We start from the raw sequence: 26604 nt of genomic DNA on the forward strand, positions 1-26604 counted from the left end.
CACCAGCCACCAACGTTGACTGAGCACCTACTGTGAGCTAAGTCCGGTGTGGGCATTCACACCGAAATCTCTGGGCCCACAGGCCATCTGGAAGAAGGAGGCACAACTGACCTCTCACATGAGTGCTCACTGCCCTAGGGCGCTGTCCTTGACCGCAGTCGCTGCAGGTCAGATGGATGTGGAGGGACCCTGGGTGCACTTCCCTCTGGGGGGTGTACCGCTTAAGGCCTGTGCGTCTCCTTTCTTCATGATGCCAGATTCCAACAGAAGCTTTAGTCTATTTCTGACTACAGAAAAATGTGTTGAATCACACACGTGTTCCAGTGGAATCACGAGCCGTTCACACAAAGGGCGAGGAAGCGACAGTGTGTGTCCAGGTTGGGGCTGAATTTGGATTCGGAGCCTGGGCTCGTCTAAGGTCTCTCTAAGGCCGGTCTGGGGCTTTCGTGGCTGCCGGCATCTTGGCACCGACCTGCATTCGTTGGCGACTCTCAGGCATCTGCCCGGCCACAGTCAGATCTGTCAAGGCTGTCTCTGAAATTGTTCATCTGTAAAGGAAGAGGCCCCTTGTCTCCCCCAACCCTTCAGAAGAAGGCCCGACCTCCCCAGAAGAGAACAGAGCAGACGTGGGTGTAGACATTCTCAGCCAGGGCCGCAGAGTGGGGTCCAGGCTCTAGGACTGGGGCTCAACTGTGGAAACAGCAGGTGCTCCCCCACAGCTCTGGCTGCTTCCAGAAGGAAGTGATGGGGGAGCAGGCCTTCTCGGTCGGTGCTGGCAGCACGATGGTGCCTGGTTCACCGGGGGGCCCAGTGGTTTAAGTAATCAGCCCAGTTTCAAGAGTTATGCATATTTATCATCTCACGGGTCCTCCTGTCTTACTCATCGGGAAGCAAGGTCACAGGGGTGAGGTGTTCTGGCGAAGGCTCTCACCTGGCTCAGGGAGAGGAGAGAAGGAGGCAGGAGAGGATGACAGAGACAGGGAGACGGAAACACAACGAGCCCAGTCTCGGAGGCCCCGTTCTCTTTGAAAACCGACCTGGGTTGATGAGATGGAGAGAAATCTGCCGCGATCGCCCCTGATGACCTATTTCCTTCAAGAACGTTCATCAAGCCTCTCCGCTGTGCCAGATGGACGTGACTGAGAGCGGCTCCCGCCCCCAAGAAGCCCCAGGGCATAGATCATTCTGCCCAGTGTTGTTGGCTTCCGCTTCAAAGCAGTCCTTCTGGAAAGCTTCCCCCACCCTCCACCCCGACGTCCTCAAACGCTGCCGTCATCAGTCAGTCCTGCCACCAGAGACTCTGGGTCTCCCGGATCCTGTGCAGATTCAGGGGCTTCCTGAAGGCGCCATGTTCTCTGCCCCTGGCACCCGCTGCCCCCCCAGCTCATGCTGCCTCTGCCTCCTCTCCCACTACCCCCTGGACTGCTCAGCTGCTCACCTGAGAAGAGACCCCTTCGCCCTAGGCAGCCTTCTGATTCTGACCCCTCTGGGCTGGCGTCCCGCAAGTGCCTCCAGTCACCAGCTGGTGTTAGTGTCCTGGTGGTTCCAGCCCCTGGAGTCCGCCATATTCCCCTCCATTGTCCACACTTCTGAGTAGAAGGTCGGCGGAGGGGGTGAGCCTCAGCGTGGGTGTCTCTTCTATTAAGAAGAAGAGGTGGGGAGAGGGCCGTGCGTTTCCCACATTTATTGCCATCTTTCAGCTACTACTGCCGAATCCCAAAGTCCGATGGATGGGGCTTTGTCGTGTGGGTCCCCCTGTTTTCCTGCTCAGGTGCTTTGGGCAGGGATTCTCCCTCCATATTGGCCTTCCTTTCATTTTTTGTGTTTTAAAAAAGTTTGTTAATGTTTATTTTTGAGAGACAGAGAGACAGAGCACGAGCAGGGGAGGGGCAGAGAGACAGGGAGACACAGAATCCGAAGCAGGCTCCAGGCTCCGAGCTGCCAGCACAGGGCCCGACGTGGGGCTTGAACTCAGGAGCCACAAGATCATGACCTGAGTCGGCGTCGGATGCATAACCGACAGAGCCACCCAGGCGCCCCCTCCACATTGACCTTCCTGATGGGTCGCTGCAGTGGTCCTCTGATAAAACACATCTCCTCTGGGTGATGGGCGAACAGGCCTTTGGGGAGCATGAAGGACCTGTGAGTGTGACTGTCAGATGCGGTGGGGGGGTAGGGGGGGTGTCAAGCCAGCAGTCAGGTGTGAACAGGTTGTGTTCACTAGCCGGCTCAGCTGTGACCTTCAGGACAAAAGAAGTTGGAAGAGGTTGGATAGGGTGAGCCCCACGGTGTCTTTTGGTGAGAGAAGGAAGAACAAGGACTCGTCCTTATGACCCTGGCCTCAGAATCCTACTCCTGGAGAGTCCGGGCTGATTCCCAACATCCTACTCCGTTCCATGCATGCTCCTTCCACAGCCTTCTCCAGGCTCCCTTAGTGACCTCTCTCGCTGCGACGGCCCCTTATTATTCATTATTTGCTTTTTTATTTTTGCTTCTTTGCTTCTTGTCCCTGTATCCTGTCCATGTTCACGTTTCTTCCACATTTCCCATCTCATTGCAATTAAAAGTGAAAATTTTAGTTATGAGAAGTTGCACTGAAGGAGTCCAGGAAGGGCTTGGTGGCCTGTCCCCTTGGCTATTGCACTTTCTCCAGGGTCTCATCTTAGGGTAAGGGACCCACGGGAAGGGATGGCCTCTCTTTAGGGGCGATCACCTCTGAAACATGAGCAGCCATGCTCTCCACTGTGTCCCACCCTCCCCTAGCCCAGTGGGGACAGCACTGCCCTTTGGAGGACACCATGTGGCTAGACAAGAAGGCATGAGCTTGGACAAGAGTGGGTTGGGTGCCCACTCCTTCTGGCCCCTGTGTGGTGGGAAAAGTAGTTCAGGCTGAGGCCCCCCGCAGGCCACCTGTGGTACCCACCAGCTGAGCAGTGGCCCCTGCCATGGCCCCTGGTCATGGCCAGGCCATGGCAAGGGCCACTGGTCATCAGGATCTGTGGGGAAAATGAGAGATTACAGGATTTTGACATAGTTGCAGGAAACAGAGGCAAACGAGTTTTGCCATAAAACTTGTAGACAACAGTTTGAACTCTCACGACACTTGCTTGGGCACTTACCGTCGGGCGTAAATCTACGTCTTTTTGCGTTAATTAGGTTTTAATAACACTTTATGAATTTGCCCTAAACCCGTCTGTCAGGAATAAAGTGTGGAAAAGGGCACATGTTAAGCACTGAGTCTCTGTTTTCAAGAAAGTTGATGATGAGGCTACAATTTGCACAAAATATCCATCAGCATTTACCTTCTGTGTCGGGGTCCGAACTGGTGCCGCTGACCACAGAGAAGCCATGAGAGGGAAAAAAGCCTCTAAGAGAAGCATCCGCTTCCCCTGAAGGGTGACTCAATGACCTCTGTGCCCCAGGATGATGGATTGAAGGGGCTTTACACACGGCCCTGGGAAGCAAGGGCTGTTTATTTAGATCAGATGACTATTCATAGCGAGTCAAGATCATTATCAATTCCAGGTCTCCTTGCACACTTACGGGAGGTGAAGTGATCGCCATCAGTGCTCCCAATAGCAGGTGCGTTTCACAACCTGTCAGATGATAACCGGTTTTATATCGGTGCCCTTTGCAAACGGAAAACGAGTTAATTCCCGTAGTGGCGCCGTTGTTTTTCATCCGCTTCGTGGAATCCAACGACGAGTGGGAGGCTCCTTCTGTGAAAGGTGAACACCTGACCTGATTGCTAATGTCACCGGAAATGCCACGAAAGAATTCAACACCGAGGACGCGTGCATTTGTTTGGTGGGATAATAGAAGTATATAAGGGCTGGCGGACCTCGGCGTTTGTGGTAAGCGTCCCACACTTGGACTTGATTGTGATGTACAGATAATTTTTAATTGCGCCCACGCCAAGTGCATATTCTGGCAGAGAAGATAGAGGCTGTAGATGTCAGATTTTAGCAACAGCTACGCTTGGAGGAGAATTAAACTGAAATATTATGTAATGAAGCTGATGTTGAATTTTGAAAAATACTTAGCTTGGGAACATGCATGTTCTATTCCCGCCCCATCAGAGCTCAGAAATGCTTGGGGCTTCAAAAAGTCGCTCAGTAAATCAATCTAAGTATCCTACAAAGATGGCAAATGTTTCTATAAACAAGGCTCCAAGTATTGGTTGCCTGTCGTTCTGAATTAGTCAGAAATATTTAGTAAAAGTAAATGCAACCGGAAAATACAACCATCAATAAAAACCCCTCAGCGTTTTAAAGTTTTGCACAATTACAACTGTTGAAAACATAGGTTATGAACAGGAAGACATTAAAATCTTTCTCTATGAAAGCGAGGAAAGAATAAAGCAAACAGAATGATGAGGGCTCACAAGATGTTTCTTTGAAAACTTTGCAGACAATTTTATGAAAAAATTTAAATATTAAGGATATTGCAAATATATTAAAAGTGAAACATATTAAGAACAGACAAGGTGGGGCGCCTGGGTGGCTCAGTCCATTAAGTGTCAGACTTCGGCTCAGGTCGTGGTCTCACGGTTCATGGGTTCGAGCCCCACGTCGGTCTCTGTGCTGACAGCTCGGAGCCTGGAGCCTGCTTTGGATTCTGTGTCTCCCTCTTTCTCTCTGCTCCTCCCCCACTCACACTCTGTCTCTCTCTCAAAAATAAATAAACATTAAAAAAAATTTAAAAGAACAGACAAGGCTGAGAAAGCAATTGAAGCAGGTGAATATGTACCGAGAGTAGGTGTTCTGTTCATGTTCTCATTTTATTTTCATGTTATCAACACATGAAACGTTTTTTATAAAATAAACTATGGCTCTAATGTGCACTGGTAGGTTAGTTTTGTTTTCTAGAAAGGGTTGTGTTTTTTTTAATTTTTAAAGATAAGTTTTGAATAGAAACTACTTAGTGGGTTCCCATTTTAATAAAACCAAATGCTGACCACTAATGAAATACTGTAGGAAAGCATATGGCTTTAACTGTTTCAGCCTCTCTTTTGCTCTCGGAGGTCCTGTTTTGGATGAGAAATTACACGTGGCCCATCCCAGGGGCTCTCCTTTAAGGGTAGAACAAATATTTAGCTCTGCTCCTTTGTGAGGGAACGGAGTCTGTCTTGTAATTGAGAAGCAGCAGGCGTGTGAAACACTCGTGATGGGTTTGAGCTGCAGAAAGAAAACACTACCATCTTGGAACTGCAGGGGGCAGTCTGGCTCAGTCCTTGCAGGACACCCAACACCGGAAGGCTCAGCAGGGTGGCCCTTCCTCAAACACACTGGCTCAGGGAGGACTCCATACCCTCAAAAGCCCTGAAGGTCCCTGTCAGCTGGAGAAGCCAGCTTGGAGGAGGCAGGAGATGTCCCCAGTCCCCAGGAGGCTCGACGTCTGGTTGGGAGACCCAATGCCCAAATGACTCTGAACAATTCCGGGCGGTCTGATCCCAGGAAGAGAGAGTGTCTCTGGCTTGCTGGACCTCAAACGTTGGTGGGATCAATGCAGAGGGGACAGGGGTCATCCAGTGAGGGGAAGCATGTGAGCAAGGGCTGGGGGATGTAGACGGGTCAGAAGAATCCCTCTCCTGCCTTGGAGTCTCCACCTGCACCTGCCTCATGTCCTCCTCTTGTTCCCTGGCCGCCATTTGCCAGACGCACAGCCCAACTCCTCTACTCCTGTCCCCAAGGGTAGTGGCCTCTTTTGGCTGGGCACGGAGGCCTGGCCTCTGCCCCTCTACACACCCCCAGAGTGAACTCACCCACACACTGAAGCTTCAGCCCTCACTCCCATCCAGCCAAGTCCCAGGTCCTCGACACAGTTCCTGTTGGCACTCTGCTAGAATGCTCTCGGGACCCGGAGAGTCAACAGGCCATCTCCGGAGACAGCAGGGCATCTCTCATAGGATTGCGGTGAGGGATGGTGAGGATAACTTATCCCAGGAGTTCAGATAGCTTATCACACTTCTGGGGAGTTCAGTAAATGGTAGCTTGTATTATCGCTTTATACTCCAAGCCAAAATCCACTCCATCCCAGACTGGGGACCCCAGTCTCCAGATCTCAGCTAATGAACAATGCCCCATCGCATTCCATCTCCCAAGATGGAAATCCCAGTGCCTTGGTGCCCCAGTCAACACCGTGTCCAGCTAACTACCATTCACGCAGATTCTACCTCTGAAGCCCCTTTCAAATCCTTCCCTCCTTGCCATTCCCATTGTCCTGGCTTAGTCCAGACCTTCCTACTCTGCTGTGTAACCAGCACGTCTCAGATTTGATGTGCATGGGAGCCGCCTGGAGATCTTGCGTAGGAGGAGGTCCCGCTGTGTCTTGAGATGCAGCATCCCTAGTATGCTCCCAGGGGATGCCCATGCCCCCAACCACTCTGGGGCGGCAAAGGCTTACGCCGTGCCTCTTGTGACTTGTGACCGGCTTCCGGCACTCTCTCTGGAAACTTCAGTGGCCGCTCGCTGCTCACAGCCAAGGTTGTCTATACCACACCCTTCACTCTCCATATATTTGGATTTCATGCATCTGGAGTTGGGCTCAGGAATTGGCATCTTATTATAATACCTCTGAGTGGCTCTTATAGTGTAGGTTGCTTGTGGAAAATGAGCCTGTAACACCAAACCAAACTCTTTAACGCGACTTTCAAGGGCCTTCTCGATTCGGTCCCGGGGGGAGTGAATCATCACTAACTCACCTTCCTTCCTTGGCACTGTGGACACTCATCTCCGGACAGGGGGTCCTAGGGGATGCTGTGTTTCCACTCTTCCTTCCAGCTCCACAAATCTGCGTTGGGGCAGGACCAGCATCGTATTTAGTTTCGCGGCTCCGGGACCCGACAGTCGGCCTGCTCCAGAGCGGCCCAGCAGAGTATTAAAAAAGCATCAAGTGGAATAAGAAAACAATGCTAACTAAACTGATAGCTGGCTGACTTTTGATAAGAATAAACACAAAAGCTGCTTTGTTGGAAACTGTTTTGATGATCTCTGTTCTGAGACGCAACGTGTTGTATGCCCACAGTACTTAACATCATGCGCTAGGTTCAATACAAGTCCTTAAAATTCACCACGGGTTTAAACTACTTCAAGGACTATTTTGTGCCGATTCGTGTCTGTGCTTATTGGTAGCTTGCACAAACCCTCCGAGGGTGAATCGCCAGGGACAGGAAAGTTGTCATTGGCTTGGCAATAGAAGTATCGCAATAAAGGGACTCAAGGGGTTTGAATTCTGCAAAGTCTAGTGCCCTCTGCTGGCCACAGCAGGCAAATCACCGGCTGCTCCAGGGGCCACTACCCATCCCCCTGGGTGTCTGATGGGTGATGAGATGGCCTTTGTCGGCCTGAAAGTGTCAACTTTCTCTTAGGACATTGAGCATTTGGAGAGGAGGGTCTTGAATGAATGCATATAACAAGACAAATGCTTCAACTAGGAAGTGTGCATTTCTGAGTTGTATTAAACCACTTAATACTTCCTAATCACTTACTCTGCAGTGTATTCAACTGTGTAAAAGCGTCGTTCAAGAACAGATTCTGTCTGATGCAGCCTATGCAGAGCTGACCATCAGGGCTTGAGAGCTTTTGTCTCGGGTGGTCCTGGGTTCCATTCACGCCTCTTCCATCCCCTCTGCCCCCGCTTCGGTCCTGTTCCTGAGTCCTGGAGGGTTGTCGTGGGGCAGTGTCCACAGGAAGGGCCCAGCACTGGTAGGTGCTCACGGGATACAAGCTATTGTGTGTGTGCGCGCGCGTGTGTGTGGCTCACTTTAACAATCTAAAATGTATTTGGGAAATAAACAAGAGGAAAGAGGTTGGAAGCATTGATTGTGGCCATCATGGTTGCTCTAGGATAATTGTCTGCTCAGAATGGTTCCATTTCAGCAGTGGTGATTGCTGAAATGCGATTAGACTTTTTGCGCTCATTCAAGCGTCTCCTCTAATTACAAGGAACCAGTGTTTCTGGGCCTCGGTCCATCCATGTGCCCCGGGGAGGCTTTTTGCAGGAAAGTGCCGTCTGAGGGGACAGGCACCCCAGGGGACCACGGAGGGGGGCGTCAGGAGGGAGGGAGCCCACACTCGCGGTCACCACCAGATCTCACTGGGCCCAGACAGCCGCACGCCTTGCTCTGAGGTGACTCTCCCATACCCCCGAGAGGTCCTTGCCACATTTTCTGAGGACCTAAGGTATTTTGGCAAAATTGGAGCACCAGGCAGGGATCCATGGTGGCCCTGCAGGTCTCCTGGGTGAAAGATTGCTTTTTCCTGTGTTGAGCCACATGGCAACCTGGGTTTGCTCCGTGCATGTCCCCACCCACCCGGTAAAGACTTCCCTCCATTCCCAAGAAGCTCCTCAGAGATGAGCTAACTAAAGGTGGCCCCTCCTGGGCGGGAAGGGAGCCTCCCTGCGCCTTACCTGGGAGCGCAGACAGGAGGACAGTCAGGGGCAAGGCCTTCACCCCAGAGCCACGCGGGAAGTTCCGGAGAACAGGCCAAGTGCGAGGCTCAGAAGAGCACTGACTAGGCCGGCCTGCCCATCTCCAATCTCGTGGTTGACTCCTCAGAACGGGAGGACTTGGCTGGCCTTTGAAAGGCTCATCGGGCTCCGGAGGATGGGACACATGGGCCTGGGGCCTGCCCTCCCCCCGGCCCCGAGGCTCAGGTGGGAGGCAGTGAGGGTCAGCACTCAGAACAAGGGCCGGTGGTGTGGGTTGTGGCCAGGGGGACAGCAGAGGTGGACCCTGTGCGGATGGGCTGGACCCCCAACCCCCCGCCCCTGGCGCTGTGACCACATGCCGGGTAGCCTAACTCCTGAGCCCAAGATTGTTCCCCAGGGGCTGCTCTTCCCTGGGCTCTCATGATGCAAATGGAAACGCTACACCTGTGTCACAGCGGACACGAGAGAATGTTCCCACGTTCCCCAAATGTTGAACAAATCATTGCCATGTGGCAATTTATTCTTTCAAGTTTCGTTATTTTGAGGGGGTCAGAGAGGGAGAGGGAGGGAGTGCAGAGGGAGCAGGGAGGGGCAGAGAGAGAGGGAGACACAGAATCCGAAGCAGGCTCCAGGCTCTGAGCTGTCAGCGCAGAGCCCGACGCGGGCCTCGAACTCATGAACCGAGAGATCGTGACCTGAGCCAGAATCAAGAACCAGAGCCACCCAGGTGCCCTGACCGTGTGACAACCTAGAAGCAACGGGTCAAGGGCCTCGCTGAGTGTCCGTGAGGCTGCCGCTCAGAATCTTAGATCTCCTTGTTTGTGTGCTCAGGGTTTTTCCTCTCCCGGTTCCTCCACATCCTTGTTCGCCTCCCCTCCCCCCCCCCCACCGCCCTGTTTTACGTGAGGTTCCCTCCTAGGCTGGGGCAGCGGGGAGGAAGGGCAGCCCCAGGCGCATGGCGGGGAGCACTCTGAGCCTGTCCCTGCTTCCTGCAGGTTCGCCATGGAGCCCTTCTGTCTGCTCCTCCTGACAGGTGTTAGCCTGCCTTTCGCCAAGGCTCTCAAGGGCAACGAGACCACCCCAGCGGAGAGCAACTTGACCTCTACGACCGCAGGTGAGGACCCAGCTGCCTGCCGCTCACCTGCCCTTGCCATCCCCCACCCTCCTGGTAGGGTCTCAAGACAAGACCGGGGGTGATGACCCCGCTGGGGGAGGAGAAGGAGCATCGAACACGGAACGCCTCTCAAAAGCAGGCTGGCCGCACGAGCCAGGTGTTGGGAATTTGACCAGAACAAAGCTTAGCATTCGGGGGGCGGCAAACACAACCCCGTGCTCAGAGTTGGAATCGGCTTCGGCGGGAAGCGGGGGAGCAGGGGTTCGCAGCCCCGACCCCGCCGTGGGGAGCCGATTCTAGTGATCCTCAACAAATGTGGACGTGGACGAGTGCCTAGGGGATAGTTAGGCACTGACATGGCAGTTGATCCAGTCAAGAAATCAGTGTGAGTCCTTTCAGGCATGATGTTGGTACCGTGGCTGGAGTCACGTTTTTAAAAGAGGAGTCCACGCGTGTCTAGAGATGCATGTTGAAGTCCTTCTGAGGGAAGCAACCCTCCCTCGGGGATCCGCTTGAGAAAGAGCCCCTGGGGAGCAGGAGGTAGGCGGGGCCATAGGCCAACCCAGCGGCCTGGTCCCCATCAGAAAGTCGGTGGCAGATATGTGGGGGTCACCGCTCCACGCTCCTGCCTCAGTGGTAGCAGCCAGACACGAGACCACGTGTTGTGTGATCTCCCTTGATAGGAAATGCCCGGAATAGTCGGGGTTGACGGAGGAGAAGGTACCTGAGCGCTTGGCCGGGCTGGTGGGGGCGGGGGGGGGGGGGTGGCAAAGGCCAGGTGACCTCAGGTGGATGAAAGGTGGACGGGAAGATTCTAAAACTGGATTGTGGTGGCAGTGGCACAACTAGGAATTAACTAAAAATCATTGGATCTTCTACTTAAAACGGGTGGGTTCTGTAGAATGTAGATTTGGCGTCACGGAGTTGAACTAAAGGCCGTGCGAAGCTGACGGGAAGGGGAGGAGACGCGGCAGAGAGAGCAGGGGCTCTTGAATCACGTGACCCTTGTTCAGCTCCCGCTGACCTGGCCAGGTGACCTGGAGTAAGTTCCTGAACCTCTTTGGGCCTCAGTATCCCCATCTGTGAGTCGGAGGTAATAACAGTGCCTCCTTTTGGCAACACTGTGAGCGTTAACGAGACCACCGAGCTGGGTACAGAGGCTCGTCCACGTGGGCCACTGCTGTGGACGACTGGACAACGTGTCGGGGGGAGGCCCGTCACCCCGCCAGTCACTTACAGCCCGGAAACGTGGCCTTTCAATGTCCCTTGATATCTCTTTCTTGGATGTGTGCCCAACTGATGAGTTCAGGGTCCCCAAGGACTAGGCCCGGACTCCCTGGGCAACCCCACATGCCTCCCTGGGAGACCAGAGGCCGTCTGTGGCTGCCAGCTCTGTCCCCTGGCCGGCTTAGTAGGAGCCTGTAACCAGCAAGGCCTGGTCCCTTGAGTCTGTATCACGGCCTGTTGCCAGTCCCTACACGCCTGCCCTGTCCCTTCCCTGTCCATCCCCCAAGACTCCCAGGCATAAAACTCAAGGCATCTCGGATAAGGCATCACTTGGTGTATCGGTTAGTGTTCTCCAGAGAAACAGAATCAGTAAGACATGTGCTTATACTTTCATTTATATCTGTATCTGTATCTATGTCTGTATTTATATTTGTTATAAGGAACAGGGTCACAGGACTGTTAGGGTTGTTGAGTCCAAAATCCGCAGGGCCAGGGAGCTGGTTTGAGCTCGAAGGCTGGCAGGCTGCCACTGCAGAACCAGAATGAGTGATGTCCCAGTTGGAAGGCAGTGAGGGAGGAAGGATTCCCCGTTACTCACAAAAGGCCCAGCCTTTTTGGTCTCTGCAGGCCTTTGACTGATTGGGTGAGGCCCACCCACAGTGGAGCGTGGGGAGGCGTGTAATCTTTTCAGAGACTACCAATCTAAATGCTGAATCTCATCCTAACAGCACCCTCATAGAAACACCCAGAACAGCAGCGTTTGACCACGTATCTGAAACCCCGTGGCTCAGCTAGGTTGGCATTCAGCATCACACTTGATTATCACAAGGCGCTGGGCAAACAAAAATTACCAACTTCCTTCCAGAAGAAAAAGCTTGAGTGAGATAATTAGAAGTGCCCCATTCGGGCTGGGATCAGGGACTGAACCCCCATGCAGCTCAAGGGCCTTACGTGATTTTCTGAGCCCAGACCCGTGACCTACAAATGCACCCTTGGCCCCCAAGAGAAGGGCGAAGTAGGGCTCAAGTCACTGGTGCAAGACCCCAGAGAGGACGGCCGGAGCAGCCCTGTCCTCACATTGCCAGCCAGAGAAATCCAGAACTGCAAAACAGGAAAGACAGGAGTCCCTAGCAGATAGAAGCTGCATTTGTTATTTTCCTCCTGTACGTTTTTCACATTTTTAAAAACATTTATTTATTTTTGAGAAAGAGAGAGACACACACAGAGGGCAAGCGGGGGAGGGGCAGAGAGAGAGGGAGACCCAGAATCCCAAGCAGGCTCCAGGCTCCAAGCTGCCAGCACAGAGCCCCGTGCGGGGCTCAAACTCACAAACCGTGAGACCATGACCTGAGCCGAAGTTGGACGCTTCACCAGCTGAGCCACCCAGGTGCCCCGTGTCACTGTCCTCATCTCAAGCAGGGCCCCTGGGTGCTGGGTCCCTGGTGCTGTTCCACAGCCTGGGACCCTGCAGACCTGCCCCGAGGACAGTGTGTCCCGATTCTACCGGGCAGAGCATCGTTTGCCCCGAAGCGGAGAAGCCAGAAGAGAGCTGCGTGGGCGTTTCTGCAGCTGGCACCCAGGGCACCGTCAGGGTGACTCAGCCTCACCCCTGGGCCTCTTCGCTTCACTTGGAAAGAAAACGGTTGGCCAGTAAGGTGGCTGTGGGTGTCAGGCGCTCCTTTCGGGGACAGGGAAGCGACCGCGTGCCCCTGAGAACAGATGTGTCCCTCACGGCTTGTTACAGTTTCTGCCCGGGGCTTCACGGCTTTGGCAGTGGCTGCTGGTCACACAACCAGGAGGCAAGTCCACGCTGGCTCCAGTTCAAGGTCTCGGTGACAGCAGGTGCACGGGCTCCATTGGCCTAGAATTCCAGACGGGAGCCTGACCCGCGGGAAGTGCCCTTTGGAACTTTGTTCCCTGAAAGAAGGATCATCTGGTGGGATCACAGCACATTGCCACAATGTGCCAATAACCGGAAGCCCTGTTTGTTCCTTGAACAAAATGTATCAAATAATCATCAAGAGACATTCCTTTACGCAGGAGTTGAAGGTAAATACTCACAAACAGTACAGTGAAATACTGTTGTCCATATTACAGGAAGGCTTCCTAAAAATTAATAGAAAGAAATTAATAGGAAGAAATTAATAGAAGAAAAAGACATCCCAGTAGGAAAGTGGCTAAGCAAGCATATATGACCAAACAATGTGCAAATATCCAGTTGATTGTTTTATTAATCACGAAATGATGCTTTACTCTGTAGAAAGTAGGGAAAGGCAGGTTGCAGTGGTATTATTTTATTTAGCTGTTTGGCAAAATTTAAAAGGATTGCTCACAGCCAGGGGGGATCAGCTCCATCATCCAGTCTAGGTAAGCACGGACGCTGGAAACTTTGCAGGGGGCAACTTGGCAGTTTCTATGATGATTTAATGTGTGTGCCCACTGACGCACAAAGTGTCCTTCTGGAGCTTTCTACGGAAGCACTTTTAAGATACCCAGGGAGAAAGATACACGATGTAAAATCGTAAGTAACAGAAAAAAAAAAAAAAAAAAAAAAAGCTGGAAAGAACCTAAATGTCCGTCGAAATCTCGGGTTGTTCAGAAAGTGGAAGTCTAAGCAGCCGTTAAGCAGGATGAAGAGGCCGGCATGTGCTGACCCAGAGGCTCGCCAAGACAGACGACCGCGCGAGAAGGCCGAGCCACGGAGCTGGCCCCATAGAGGACAGGGTCCGTTTTTGTTGCCGTTGCTGTGTTTTCACACTCCACTTGGCCCAGGGGACACGGCCCAGCCCGCAGAGCTTTTTTTTCTGGACCATTTTGTTTCACAAAATGGCATTTAGGTTGAATTACTTATCAGAATTTAAAAATCAGATAAGTTTTACAATAGCTACGAGTTTCTTCTTTTTGGCAAAGCCGGGAGAACTGGTCGGTGTGGGGGGCCCACCTTCCGCTTGACCTCAGTGGGGCCGCCCCTGCAGACGGGGCACGGACTCCCCAGTTTTCCCAGCCCCGCCAGGCCTGCCGGCCCCTGAGTGATCTTACCTGTTCTCTGCCCCCTCCCCACCCCCCGCACCCCGAGAACAGAGGCAGCTGCTGACATTTGTCCCTGGGGGCTGCCGATTCTGCCCATGCACACAGCCCGGCGCTGGGGCCTCGGGTCATTCAGCCTGGTCCTCAAGAGCACGCTGTGGAAAGCCCGCATCTGTAACTGTAGCCTCTGAGCCTGGAGGCTGGACCCTGGAGCCTCCTGATGAGGCCCCCCAGAGATGGGCTGTCTGTGGCCCAGGTGTCCGTCAAGGCTCCGGGTAGTACCCACACCCTCAGCCAGGTGCAGCCAGCCCTCGGACCCGCACGCTAGCCGCTCGGTCACTGCCAAGATGGACGTTGGCCTGGGGCAGCCGAGGTCTGTGCAAATGCAGAAGTGGGGGGCGAGAGAAGGGCACCCGCCTGTGCCCTGTGGTTGCATTTGGCAGGGCAGGGATGGACCCCAGTCGGGGAGTGGAACACCCAGGCCCCCGCCGCCCCCCGGGGTCAGGCATCTCCCCATCAGCCCGGCCTTGAGTTTGCTGCAAGGGCCTGGCAGAGCAGGGCGGGGCCTCCGTGGGTGGGCGAGTGTGGACGCTCCCCCCCCAACCCCCCCCTCCCCAGCCGGGTCAGCTCCCCAGGGGAGCTCTGCAGCAGGTAGGGCCAGGGGAGAGGGACTGGGGCACACGCTCTTAGAGGCTCTGCCTGGTGTCGCCCTGGCTTTGCCCTACAACTTGACTTGGGAGGTCCCTGGCCAGATGGGAGAGGCATTGGCTCAGCCTGGAAGGAGGGCGTCTTGTTTGGCCAGGCTTCTGGCATCCGGGGCCACCTCATCACAGACCAGGTGTCTCTCAGTCAGTGCACCTCTACATCGGACGGTCACTCGAATCAGTAAAAACTGGCATTTATTAGAAATACGTGCCTTGGCCACTGATGGGTGCCAGAGCCAGTGTGAGGCCCCGGAGGGGGGAGTTGCTTACAACCTGGATGGGGGTGGGGAGGGACCTTTAGGATACACGAGGACGGGGTACCAGGGGAGGGAAGCTGCAGGACCGCGGTGCCCCCACTGGGCTCAGCTATGGGAGGACACAAAGCTATGGGAGGACCATTGTTGTCTTTGAGGAACGTCCACTGACTCAGAGGGAAGGCGGTTGCCCCCAGGGTCTGTTCATTCCGAGAGAGTAGGGTCTGTGCTTGGAGGCATACAGAGACTCTCTGGGATCCACAGAAGGGGAGCCAAGCGGGCTTCCTGGAGGAGGGGGCATTCGAGATCTCCCTGGGAGTGGGGACATTTTGATGAGTGGCAGTCTGGGGAGGCAGGGGCTAAGTCAGAACAGCCAGCCTGTCAGAGCCCCCTCAGAATCTGGGCTTACTGGGCAGGTCCTGGGCAGCCCAAGGCAGCTGCCCCTGGTCCAGGGATGTGGGTCCTTCTGAATGAGGAAAGTCAGCCTGGACCCGTAGGATCGGGAGCTCGAAGCTTCAGGGGACCTGGTCGTGGCCTGGCCACAGACCTCCACCCAGCCCATGGGCCAGGCTGCACCCCCATTGCCCTGAGCTCCTGCCTGGCCCTGGCAGCTCCCCACGCTGTCCCCAGAACAGCAGGGCATCTGACCCTCCACTCTCTTCCACCTCCCTGGTGCCCCGGACCCCGGGGAAACAGGTTCCTTGAGGGGGGCGGGGAGCTCCCTGTCGCGCCTTCACTGCCCCTCAGCCCTCACCAGGGTCAAAGTCACCGGCCCCTCAGTTCACGCTCTGTCCCCCGTGTCTCATCTCATCAGTGGTAAGAGCACAAGGCACCGGGCGGTGGCCTGCTTTGCCGACGGGGAAGCGTGGTCTGGTGCTGGGGCTCCTTCCTCGCCCAAACCCCCTTTTCCCCTTCGTCTGAGTCCCATCGTGATGGGGACCGGCTCTGCCCGCAGGCCCTCCGGACCCCCGCGCGTCCCAGCCCCTGCTGGCCTGGCTGCTGCTGCCTCTGCTGCTGTTAGTCGTCTCTCTCCTCCTCGCCGCCTACTTCTTCAGGTAGGAGTGTCCCCGGGGCGCGGGCGGACTTGCCCCGACCAGCTCTGATGAGGAAATGATCTCCTCCAGGCCGCACTGCGGGTGTGGGCCCAGGCAGAGGGCGGCAGGGCTGGGGACCGGAGGGGCCGGGGACGAGCGGGGCTGGTGACCCGGGGCCGGCGTGGCAGGGTCCAGCCATGAGCGGCAGGAAGAGCTTCTCCAGGCTCACCTGGTGGGTATCCTTGCGCAAGAGCCCTGCGTCCCGGGGGCCTTCCCTGTGCCCGAGGCTAACCAGTCTGTGTCTCGAAGGTTCAGGAAGCAGAGGAAAGCCGTGGTCAGCGCCAATGACAAGAAGGTGCCCAACGGAATCCTGGAAGAACAAGGTACCCTGCGGGGCGGGGGGGGGCCGCGGGGGGGGGTGGGCTGCCGGGAGGGTTTGCTGGGGGCTGTCGTCCGCCTCTTATTTGCAACGTTAAACCCCTTAGCCTTTGAGACTTGGGTCTCGGTGTAATGCTGGCGTTTGCGATGGTAGAATGTTACCATTTCAAAACTTTTCTCCTTTCCCTCGGCTATGAAACAGACATTGGAGACTTTCCGTTTGTGGCTTTGTTGGAAACGCTGTTCACATCCTGTCCTGTTGACAGGGTTTTGACGTGTGACAGTTTTCAGGAAGCCCTTTAAAATCACCCTAGGATGAGACAGCCTGGTTCATGCTCTAAAGGGCTCCCCTGAAATTCGCACCATTTTCGGATCTTGACGTTGGAAGAGAGCTGATCTGCCAACGTGTGAGGCAGGGATGGTCCCCGTGGAGGGCATTCCCAGCCTTGTCTTTCGGGCTCTGGGCTCAGTTCCGTGCTTCAATGCTACTTACAAGGCACACTGTTTCTTTTGCCCACAAGTGCAGGTGGCTGAGAAAGTTCTGTGAGGCAGAGACTTTCAGAATGATTGGTTCACACCAGTGACTGTAACTTCCTCTAGTCAGCTTGCTACCTAATAGTTCCATGGTTTGGGGGAGCAAACATACCGTCAGCCTTCAAACAGAATTGCAGAATCGACCCCCAGATAATAAAAAAGAACGTCAGCCCCAAAGGACCTAGCAAGGGGCTGGAGGGCAGTCCTGGGGTGCTGGCGGGACCTGAGCGTCACCGAGAACCTCGTTCGGTGCTGCTGTGGCCTGCGGGCGCCTCCTTCCTGCCCCAGCTCGCTCCCTGCACGTTTCAACAGCCCTGAAAGGGAGAGAAGAAGGTGTGGCTGGCGAGGCCCAGAGGCCCAGCCAGACTCACTCTGACGCGTCTGCTCTCGGAGGAACGAGCCCTGCGAGGAGTTCTTGGCTGGGCTTCAGAAAGGCTCTGCAGGTGGGGACAGGCCCTTTGCAGGAGTGACAGCAGAGTGTTCACGTGGACTTTGTCAAGAGTATCAGTCACGTTGCAGGAAGAGAAGCCCCTGCCAGCGATCTCTCCTTTTGTCTCACTCCGAGTTGATGGAAGGATCTCTCCTGAGGCCCGTCCTCGTTGTCAGTGCCTCCCTGCCCACTCCCCGCAAAGCAGGGATGGTTTCTCTCTCTCTCTCTCTCTCTCTCTCTCTCTCTTTTTTAAACATTTATTTATTTGAGGGGGGGAGGGGCAGAGAGAGAGGGAGACCCAGAATCCGAAGCAGGCTCCAGGCTCTGAGCCGTCAGCACAGAGCCCGACGTGGGGCTCGAACCCACAAACCGCGAGATCATGACCTGAGTCGAAGTCAGATGCTTAACTGACTGAGCCACCCAGGAGCCCCCAGGAGGGTTTCTCTTACTTCTTCTGGAGCTTGTGGGGTTTGAGCAAGCAGACTATTTGTCACAAGGGAGACAGGGCTGAAGGAGATGCATATCCTAACCGATTCCCTGTCTTTCCCACCTGAACCAAAGTTACTCTTCCGTATTGATTAACGTACAATCGTTTCTCCCTATTTCAAGCCTGGAAAAGTGAGTTGGAGTGTGAGAGTGCCCGGATCCTTGGTGGAGGGAGCGGGGGCTGGGGGCTGAGCTGGAAGATGAGGTGACTGTGGTTGGTGAGAGCAGGTCACACCGGCCAGAGGGACGCCCCTCTGGTGTGGATGTTATCACAGGGGGCAGACATCTGCGCTCAGCTGCGCGGGGCCCCGCTCGGAGAGCACCGTCCACCCTCTGGCTGTGTCATTCCTCCGGGGTGCCGTCGGTCCGTCCGGTTCATGCGTCAGCCATCCGGAAACCTGGCTGAGTGGCCCCCATGTGTCTTCTGGTCCCACAGAGCAGCAAAGAGTGATGCTTCTCAGCAGGTCCCCCTCCGGGCCCAAGAAGTACTTCCCCATCCCCGTGGCGCACCTGGAGGAGGAGATCCGCGTCCGGTCGGCGGATGACTGCAAGCGCTTTCGGGAGGAGTTCAACGTGAGTTTGGAGGTTCCTTGCTGTTCTTGTCGTGGGGTCGGGGCCTGGGAAACGCGGCACCGCATTTCAGGGCACATTGTCCCAAAGACCGCATACACTCGCGTGGGTCACCACACTGTCCCAGAGGGGTTTCTGGACGCCTGGCTTCTCCTGCGAGGTCCACGCACGCCCCTCGTTGCTCATTCGTAAGATGAGACGGTCGAGCGAGAGGCTCCCGAAGGCCCCTTCCAGCGCAGACACTCTGAGTGCTGAGTCCCAAAATCTAGCGTGATAGGGACACGGCGGTCTCCCTGATGTGGAAGACCAGGGCCCGAGCAGGCAGTAGGGTGACAGTTCTGTGTGGAAAGCGGTGGAACCCCCCCCCCAACCTTCTAACGGGCCTCGGCGACCTCGTGCGTCTCGCGGGTGAAGGAAACATCCCTCTTGCGAACCACCCTCGTGGCGTGAATTAAACAGCCGTGGGGCCGCTTGAGGGGCCACGGGCTTCAGTTCGACCTGTGCCCCAGCCTCTCCTGGGCATCACCCAGCTACTGCCGTTCTGGGCGAATCGCCTCTGCGGACCTGGCAACGGCAGCAGCCGACTAGCACAGTTGGCTTTAACCAACTGTGACGGTCCCCATGGGAGCAAGGCGATTCCCTCAGCTCTCCACAAAAACCACGAAGGTGCGTCCGTGATGCCTCGCCTCGTGCGATTCGAGTTTTCGTCAATGTCCTGTGAATTGTGACTCTGTTGGATAGACAGAGATTTGGGGGGTGGGGGGAGGGAGAGAGGGAGGCACATGGAGGGGGGGCAGGTAAGAGAGACACCGGGGACACTCATCTGGGGTCTAGCCATTCAGTGTTTACCCCTGACCATGTTCCTCGTGAGCTCTGTGCATCTTGCTCACGTCACACGCAGCCGTGTGCTCAGTGTTGAGCCCCAAAGAGAGGCCGGTGACGCTGACCGCGCCTTGCTTAGCCTGCTGCCCCCCCCCCCCGGGCCCTGGCACAGGGGCCAACGTCTGGACAGCCGGCCTCCACCGTCTAAGAGGGGCTCTGGGCAGCGGGCCGCATAACCAGCGGCGTGTGGTGTAGCTATTTAATCCAGAGACGGCACTCCAGCAGATGCGTGGCTTTTCACACGGGAGCATCCCGCGAGGGCACGGGAGGTGACAGAGCGTGGCATCGGTACTTTGCTTATTTTTTTAACATGAGCCTCGCCCGCCTTTGCCTTGCTTCCCTTTGTTTCCAATTGTGTCTTCTATTTTGGGGAAATTAGGTCATCTTGAAAGACAGCTCGACGCAGTATTGTTTTGCAATCTGTCAGCCTGGCGAGAGAAGTTCATTCTCCGTGTTCACAGTAACTACCCAAGTTGGCAGCGGTGTGACTTTGTCCCCTCCTGTCTTGTCCTGTTTCCCCATGTGCTTGTGTTTCCCTGCGTGGACGTGGGGGTCGGCCTTCTGCCGGCAGGAGGACCGTGAGTTAGAGCCAGCCGGCTCCGCTGAGATCTCTAAAGTGAGGGCGACTCCAACACAGCAGGGCTGGAAGTAGGGTCAGACAGGCGACGCACCTGCCCCAGGCATGAGCAGCTCAGTCGGGATAAATAGTATTTCAGTTATTCAAAAATATCAAAAAAATTTCGTGTTGTTTGTTTAATTTGTTTTGAGACACAGAGAGAGTGGGGAAGGGGCAGAGAGAAAGGGAGACAGAGAGAGAGAGAGAGAGAGAGAGAGAGAGAGAGAGAATCCCAGCCAGGCTCTATGCTGTCTGCACAGAGCCTGACACGGGGCTCAAACTCATGAACTGCGAGATCGTGACCTGAGCCTGAGTCAGATGCTTAACCAACTGAGCCACCCAGGCGCCCCCAAAATATCAAAATTAATGCAGGCAATCCATGCCGAACGAAATAGTAAATGAAGACAAGATCATTCCGACTGAGTTCTCCCGCGGTCCCAGGCTCCACCATGAGTTGTCACCCCACCGTCACCCATCCTGGCATTATTTAAAGGTTTGGTGTTTTCGACATCGTGCCTCAATTTTGAATTTAAAAATGTTTTCAATGTTGCATTTGGATATTATTTTACCTCGATTCCTCGGTTTATGGTGCCACTTCAGATTTTGCCCCCGAAGCAAGTACGTCACCCTTCCTGCCTTGCCCTGCCCTGCCCAGCTGCCCACTGGAGGCCTCCAGGCAGTGAAGGATGAGTAGATCTGCAGAGGGAAGGAGGGTCTGGTTCCGGCGCTGGGGGACCCGGGACAAGCTGCTTGTAGTCTCTGAACCCCAGTTTGTTGCTCTCGCCAGTGAGAGCTGGCCCTGTCTTTTTTGTTTGTTTTATTTTTGAGAGAGAGAATGAGAGACAGAGCACGGGCAGGGGAGGGGCAGGGAGAGAGGGAGACACAGAATCTGAAGCAGGCTCCAGGGTCCGAGCTGTCAGCACGGAGCCTGACACGGGGCTTGAGCCCACGGTCCGTGAGATCACGACCTGAGCCGAAGTCGGACGCTTCACTGACTAAGCGACCCATGCGCTCCTCAGCTGGCTGTGTCTCAAGCCGTGTTTGTGTGGCTTCTGTCTCCTAAGCGCCCTGGAGACTTCCAGGACCCGCCCACTCTTGGCTCTGTGATGACCCCGCTTGAGTTAGACAGCTGTTCCCCTCTTCCTCCTCCTCGCCTGATGTCCTGAGTTCCAGTCCCAGAGACGATGAAAGGGACGGACGAGTCTCAAAACGAGTTTGGACGTTTGTGTATTGCCGGCCCAGAGCATCCGTGAGCTGAAGGAGTTTGGCCCTGGGTCACTTCGGTGGCATGGTCGAGGCGTGAATGCTGGCCGGCCTGCCTCTTACCAGCCTGGGGCGCTTGCTTGGTCCATTGATTCCACCTCTGCCTGCCTCGGATTGCTCGCCTGTACCAGAAGGACGCTGCCTGTCCCCGTAGGATTGTCCGAACACGTAAAAGAGGCAGATGTGTGCCCAGCTTCGCCCAGTGTCTGCACGAGAGGCGTCTGGGGCTGCCATGCTTTTTAGGACGACTCCTGGGGACATCCAGTCTCACAGTCTCCGCCCACCATGATAGGGTGCCATCCCAGCAGAGGCTCTCCCAGGGCCCCCAGTGAAACCCTGGCCAGTGAGTGCCATTCAGGGCAGGAACACCCCCTCCCCAGACAGAGTCTGTCCAGCTCAGGGGCCCTGCCCCAGCCCTAGCATGCTTGTTGTAGAAAGGCACAGGGGAGGTGTGAGCCAGAACCGACCCCTGGAGCATGCTGGACCAGCCCACACCCGGCTGCTCTCTGTTCTTCTCATTGGCTACCACCTGCCCAGCACTGCAGAGCAGGGAGGAAAGGGCAGGGACATGACCTGTGGCTCCTGTGTGTGCTCACTGAGATGAAATCCCACCTCCAGAAGCAAGCACACCAGCTGACCCTGTTCAGCCAATTTATGTAATCGCACATTCAATCGCCAGGTAGTTATTGACCGATCACGACCTGCACGGCTCCCGCTCAGAGCTGTGGGGGTGACCCGGTCGCGGCAGAGCCCTCCCCGGGTGCTGCCCCGTCTCCCCTGTGCCCACTGAGCAGCTCAGAGATTCGAGTCTGCAGGCAGATTGACAGCGGGACAAAGTGAGGGGTGGCAGTCATTCTGTGCGCTTGGAGACAGAGATATGCCTTCTACACAGAGCACCTGGCCTCACCCCAAGTGGCCCCCCGCGCAGCCCAAAAAGCCGGTATCGCCACCCCAACTTCATATCCCGGGTCTCAGGCCACTGCGGGGGGTGGGGCAGAGCTGGGTCCCCCCTCGACACCTAACCCTCCAACCTCCCCACATACCTCACCGTAGCCACCCCACCTTCCGAGGAAGAGGGAGGTTTCTTGGGTTCTTTTTTTCTTTTTCAATTAATCACTCGTATAGATTTTAATTTTTAGAGCCGTTTTAGGCTTAGGGAAAGATTGGGCATAGAGTACAGCGTTCCCCCTTAGCCCACAGTATCCCAAATCAACAGTGTCCCGTGTTCACGCCCTACGTGTGTTCCAAATGAGAACTGATGTTGACTCATTGCCACTAACTGACCGACGTCCAGAGCTGGGGTTCCAGTGTGGTACATTGTGTGGGTTCAGACAAACGCATGACATCATGTGCCCACCATTACAGTATTATACCTCATTTTTATTCTCAAGGGTGAGGACAAAAAAGCTTTCGAGTATAGAGAGAGAGAAGTCTGTAGAATGTTGCCACAGATTCTCTGTTTAGGTTAGGTCCAGAAAATCAGTGTCAAGACAGCTTTGATAAGAACCAGGAATTTTGAGGGGCACCTCAGTGGCTCAGTCCGTTGAGCGTCCAACTTCGGCTCAGGTTGTGATCTCATCACTTGTGGGTTCAAGCCCCGCGTCGGCCTCTGTGCTGACAGCTCAGAGCCTGGAGCCCGCTTCGGATTCTGTGTCTCCCCCTCTCTCTGCCCCTCTCCTGCTCATGCTCTGTCTCCCTCTGTCTCTCAAAATAAATAAACATTAACAAAAAAAAAAGAGAGAGAGAGAGAGAGAACCAGGAATTTTGGGTAGAGAAGGCATTGATCCCAAGGCACCCACCAGGCTCTCTGCCGGTGGCCGTCCAGTTTGGTGAACTGAAAACAAAAGAAAGAGTTCACTGGCTGGCAGGGGCTCAGTCTGTGAGGGAGAAGCCCCCCCCCGCCCCAGAAGAGGGAGGCTCTGGGCACCTGTGGGCGGTGAGTCCGGCCCTCGTGACTCATGGTGTGAATAAGCCTAGGGCCTCGCAGCACTTGTGAGGTCTGCCCCCGTCTTCCGGGGACTTCACACTTGAAGAAGGGGAGTCTTGGTGGCCAGCTCCAGGCCAGAGTGAAGGTCTCCCCCGGTGCCTGCCGCTTGCCAGCCAGGTGAACCTGGACAAATCTCCAGCAGCCTTGGGGGCCAGTTTCCTCATCTGGAAAACAGATGATGCTAGTGTCCTCTTGTGATAGGTTGAGCTATGGCCTGGAGCAGGTGACCCGCTTCTCCTCCGGTGCCTGGCACATCTCAGCGGCTTGGTAAATATTGACACTCGTTCCTCGAATTCCAGTGTCCCCTCCCCAGTCCAGTCAACGTTGAGGTTAACTGGGGGGTTCAAAAGGCTCTTTCCCACAGTGCACTGCACAGGGTGTGCCTACGTGCGGAGGGCGTCCCAGCAGCCAGCGAATGCGGGGAGACGACTAGAATCAGTAGAAGTCAGGGAGCCCAGGGTCAGCCGGGTTCTTGTCCACAGAGCCACACATCAGTCACAGGGTGCTAGCTAGCGTCTCACGCCTCGGTGTCCTCATCCGAGGTGGCGGGGGGATAGGGCAGAGTTCCTGAAGCCAGGTGCGCACACAGGACCCCTGGGGATCTTGCGCTGATCCAGGCTGGGGCTGGAGTCCGCGCTTCCCACAAGAGGCCAGCTGGACCTTACCCGCTGGCCCGCGAGCGCGCGGCCTCTCAAGCAGGAGGCCCACATCTAAGCTCCTTGAACATCCTCTGCCCATCCCCGAGCCCAGCCCCACGGGCACAGCTGGCCTCCACAGCCCCTCCGCAAGGTGCCCTTGCTCTGCCCTCTCCTGCTCCAGAGTTCTCCTGTGCTCAGTCTGTAAGTATCCGTGGAGTCCCTGCTCCGGGCCAGGACCAGTGGCTCCCAGGGCTTTGGTGACAGTGCACAGACAAGTCCCCGCTTTCATGCAGCTGAGGGCCCAACGGTGGGGTCGTCACCACGTCCACAGCTCGCTTGGCCCGCTGGCGAGAGCGCCCTGAGGGCAGGCGGGCCTGTGTCTTCCTTATGCATCTGCCCGGCGCCTGGCACAGCCCGCCGGGCAGGGAGGGCGGTGGACTGCACGTCGTTTGCTCGGCCGGGGTTTCCTTGATTCCTGTGCCCGTTAGCGAAGTGGGCGTAAACGCTGTGTTCGGATTCATCACGTTTAGTGCTAACTGTGTATTTTCTTCTAGTCGTTGCCATCTGGACACATACAAGGAACTTTTGAACTGGCCAATAAAGAAGAAAATAGAGAAAAAAACAGATATCCCAACATCCTTCCCAGTAAGACTTTACTTTTTCTGCATGATTGGTAGCGTGTGGAGTAAACTCAAACTCAACATTCCTTTGTAGCTCCTGGGGACTGTGCCTGCCCGGGCAGTATAACAGTCCCGGGACTCGGGGACGAGGGCCCGGGCCAGCACCACTGCTTGGCGCTTGTCCAGGGAGGTCTAGGTGGCCGTCTCCCACAGCGGGCTCAGGCCACCTCTGTTGTCGTGGGTCTGCCCAGGGGCCCAGGGGAGTGCCCCCCGCACGGGCTGGCGGGGGCCTGCTCCTGGGCCCAGTCCTGAGCCACAGTCTTGTGCTGACAGTGGCCCTGGGCATCTCCGCATCTCAGACTCAGTGCTCTCGGCCACCAGCCGTGGGTCTCCCAGACCAGGGGCAGAAATGACAGAATGAGAAATGTGCAGAGATTTGGCAGCTTTGTGGGAGGGCTTAGCAACGCCAGCAGCTAAACGGGGCCATGGGCTGCGGGGTGTGGGGTCCAGGGAGGCCGTCGGGCCAGATAGCTGACAGATCTGTCCAGGGAAGTGGCTGGGCAGGCTTCGCCCCGGGGGTGCCTTTCACAGCCCACCTTGGTGCCAGGGCAAACCTGAATGTTCCAAGCTGTCAGCTGGCCAAGGAGGGTTGCAGTATTCTTCGTTCAGCTGGACCCCTCTTGTGGGCTTTGCCCATCAGGCTAACAGAAAGGCAGCCGGGAGGGGTTTAAATCCGGAGCCCCAGGCCAGAGAATCTCCCCGTTCTCAGACAGAGCCTCCGTGGAAGCAAGGGAGCCAGTCTGTGCAGTGGGCCTCAGTCCACTTGGTTGCATTTTTAGGATTGGCATTAAGTCCGTCTCTTCAGAGGCACGAGAAGCTGTGGTCCGCCCAATTTGTGTGGTCTCTGGACTCTTAGCACTTAACAGAAATAATTCTTTTGCACTTTACAAGCATAGGATTGACACCTCTTTTTTTTTTTTTTTCCAAAGGCCCCTGTAAGACTATGATCCAACTACGATGAGAAATTAACCAAATAGTCTTTCGGCTAAAACATATTTGCGTAGGCAGCCAAGGTCGCCGCAAGGAGATGGGACACGAAGCTGTGCAGTGAGGAGGGGCTTGGGCCAGGGTTAGACTCTGGACACGCAGTGGGGGTCCAATCGGGAGGGCCTACCGCTGGATCTGGGGTGGCTTATCAGAGAAGGAGGGAGGCAAGCCGCTTGGTTGGAGCAGCTCGAGGGAAAGGAGAACCATGGGGGGAGGCTTGGGATCTTTGGAATATTTTGTGTCAAGTAAAAAGCGGGATATTTGCAAATTAGTATTATTATCTGCAATTAGTTTAATTAGCTTCGTTAATCAATGTAATTTATGCATTGACTTACTGAATGTATCTGTTGAGGACCTACCTACCCAGCCCCAGCACTTTTCTAGGGTCCTGCCCCCATTTGCCTCTTTACTCACTAAAACCCTTATTTAAAATTCTTTGAAAGTTAGTTTATTTATTTTAAGAGAGAGAGAGAGAACGAGAGAGAGCGAGAGAGAGTGCTCATGAGTGAGCGGGGGAGGGGCAGAGAGAAAGAGAGAGAAAGAATCCCAAGCAGACAGTACAGAGCCTGATGTGGGGCTCAATCTCACAAACTGTGAGATCATGACCTGAGCTGAAATCAAGAGTCTGCTGGTTAACCGACTGAGCCACTCAGGCACCCCTAAATTTACTAGATTTTTAAGAAACCCCTCGACCCAGGCATGGAAATGGCTCTAGGGAGCTTGGATGACAGAGAACAAGATGCCTGGCGTGTCCATGAGGCTGGGCTTCGGAAAAGCTTGGTGACTGGTAGGGAGACAGCATCCTCTACTCTGGAAAAAAAAACAGCAACAGCCAGTAATTTCAAAATATAATGTTTTGAGAGTGAAGTGTGACTTTCAGAATAAAAAGACAGGAAGCTCTCTGAAACTGCAAGGTTCTAAATCTAACCAGAAGGCTATTTTCTACCCTCGGCTTTCTATAGCTGTTCTCAAAGCGTAAACGGTTCCAAATTATTTTCAACTGTCTTTACGCGTGCTCGGCCAGAGCCGTATCTGCTTTAGGGCTGTCAGCCCCTGAGCAGGAGGGTGTCGTAGAGGAGGCCATCGGGCTGTACGTTTGGGGTTTGACACCCTGGCTGCCCCATACGAGCCATGACTTTCCCTGAAAGCCTCAGTGGCCTCTGCTGCTGGGGGCAGGATAGATCGGGCCCAGCGATACCGTGTCTAGTCAACAGGTGTCTGAGGTCGGCAGCGCCTTCCAAGAATGCGGAAGACAACAGCTCCTTTGCCACAGACCCACCCCGCAAACACACACGTCTCAGTTAGTTTCAGACCTGTGGGGACAAGCAGGGGGTAAAGCTGGACAAAGCAGGACGATAGA

General features: G+C 55.2%; 1 protein-coding gene and 1 long non-coding RNA gene across 10 annotated transcripts in view; one reads left to right on the top strand and one right to left on the bottom strand.

Annotated features, from left to right (window-relative positions):
• PTPRE (protein tyrosine phosphatase receptor type E) overlaps positions 1–26604 on the top strand; it is a 158760-nt gene that overhangs the window by 106574 nt on the left and 25582 nt on the right. For 6 of the 9 annotated variants that reach the window (XM_027063400.2, XM_027063399.2, XM_053207667.1 and 3 more), the window contains 5 exons: positions 9429–9547; positions 15715–15814; positions 16103–16176; positions 18058–18194; positions 24132–24222. In XM_027063400.2, the coding sequence (XP_026919201.1) occupies positions 9436–9547; positions 15715–15814; positions 16103–16176; positions 18058–18194; positions 24132–24222 (514 nt within the window). In that variant the 5' untranslated portion in view covers positions 9429–9435. Of the gene's footprint in view, positions 1–9428; positions 9548–15714; positions 15815–15846; positions 16026–16102; positions 16177–18057; positions 18195–24131; positions 24223–26604 lie in introns of those variants that run through there. The other 3 variants (XM_053207666.1, XM_053207669.1, XM_027063402.2) reach the window with 3 other exon arrangements.
• Positions 14684–17119, bottom strand: LOC128312693 (uncharacterized). The gene is made up of 2 exons (XR_008292312.1): positions 15514–17119; positions 14684–15071 (listed from the first exon to the last, which is right to left on the bottom strand). It is a non-coding gene; the product is annotated as an uncharacterized LOC128312693 (long non-coding RNA).

This window comes from Acinonyx jubatus, chromosome D2 (genome assembly GCF_027475565.1).
Source record: "Acinonyx jubatus isolate Ajub_Pintada_27869175 chromosome D2, VMU_Ajub_asm_v1.0, whole genome shotgun sequence".
Lineage (NCBI taxonomy): Eukaryota > Metazoa > Chordata > Mammalia > Carnivora > Felidae > Acinonyx > Acinonyx jubatus.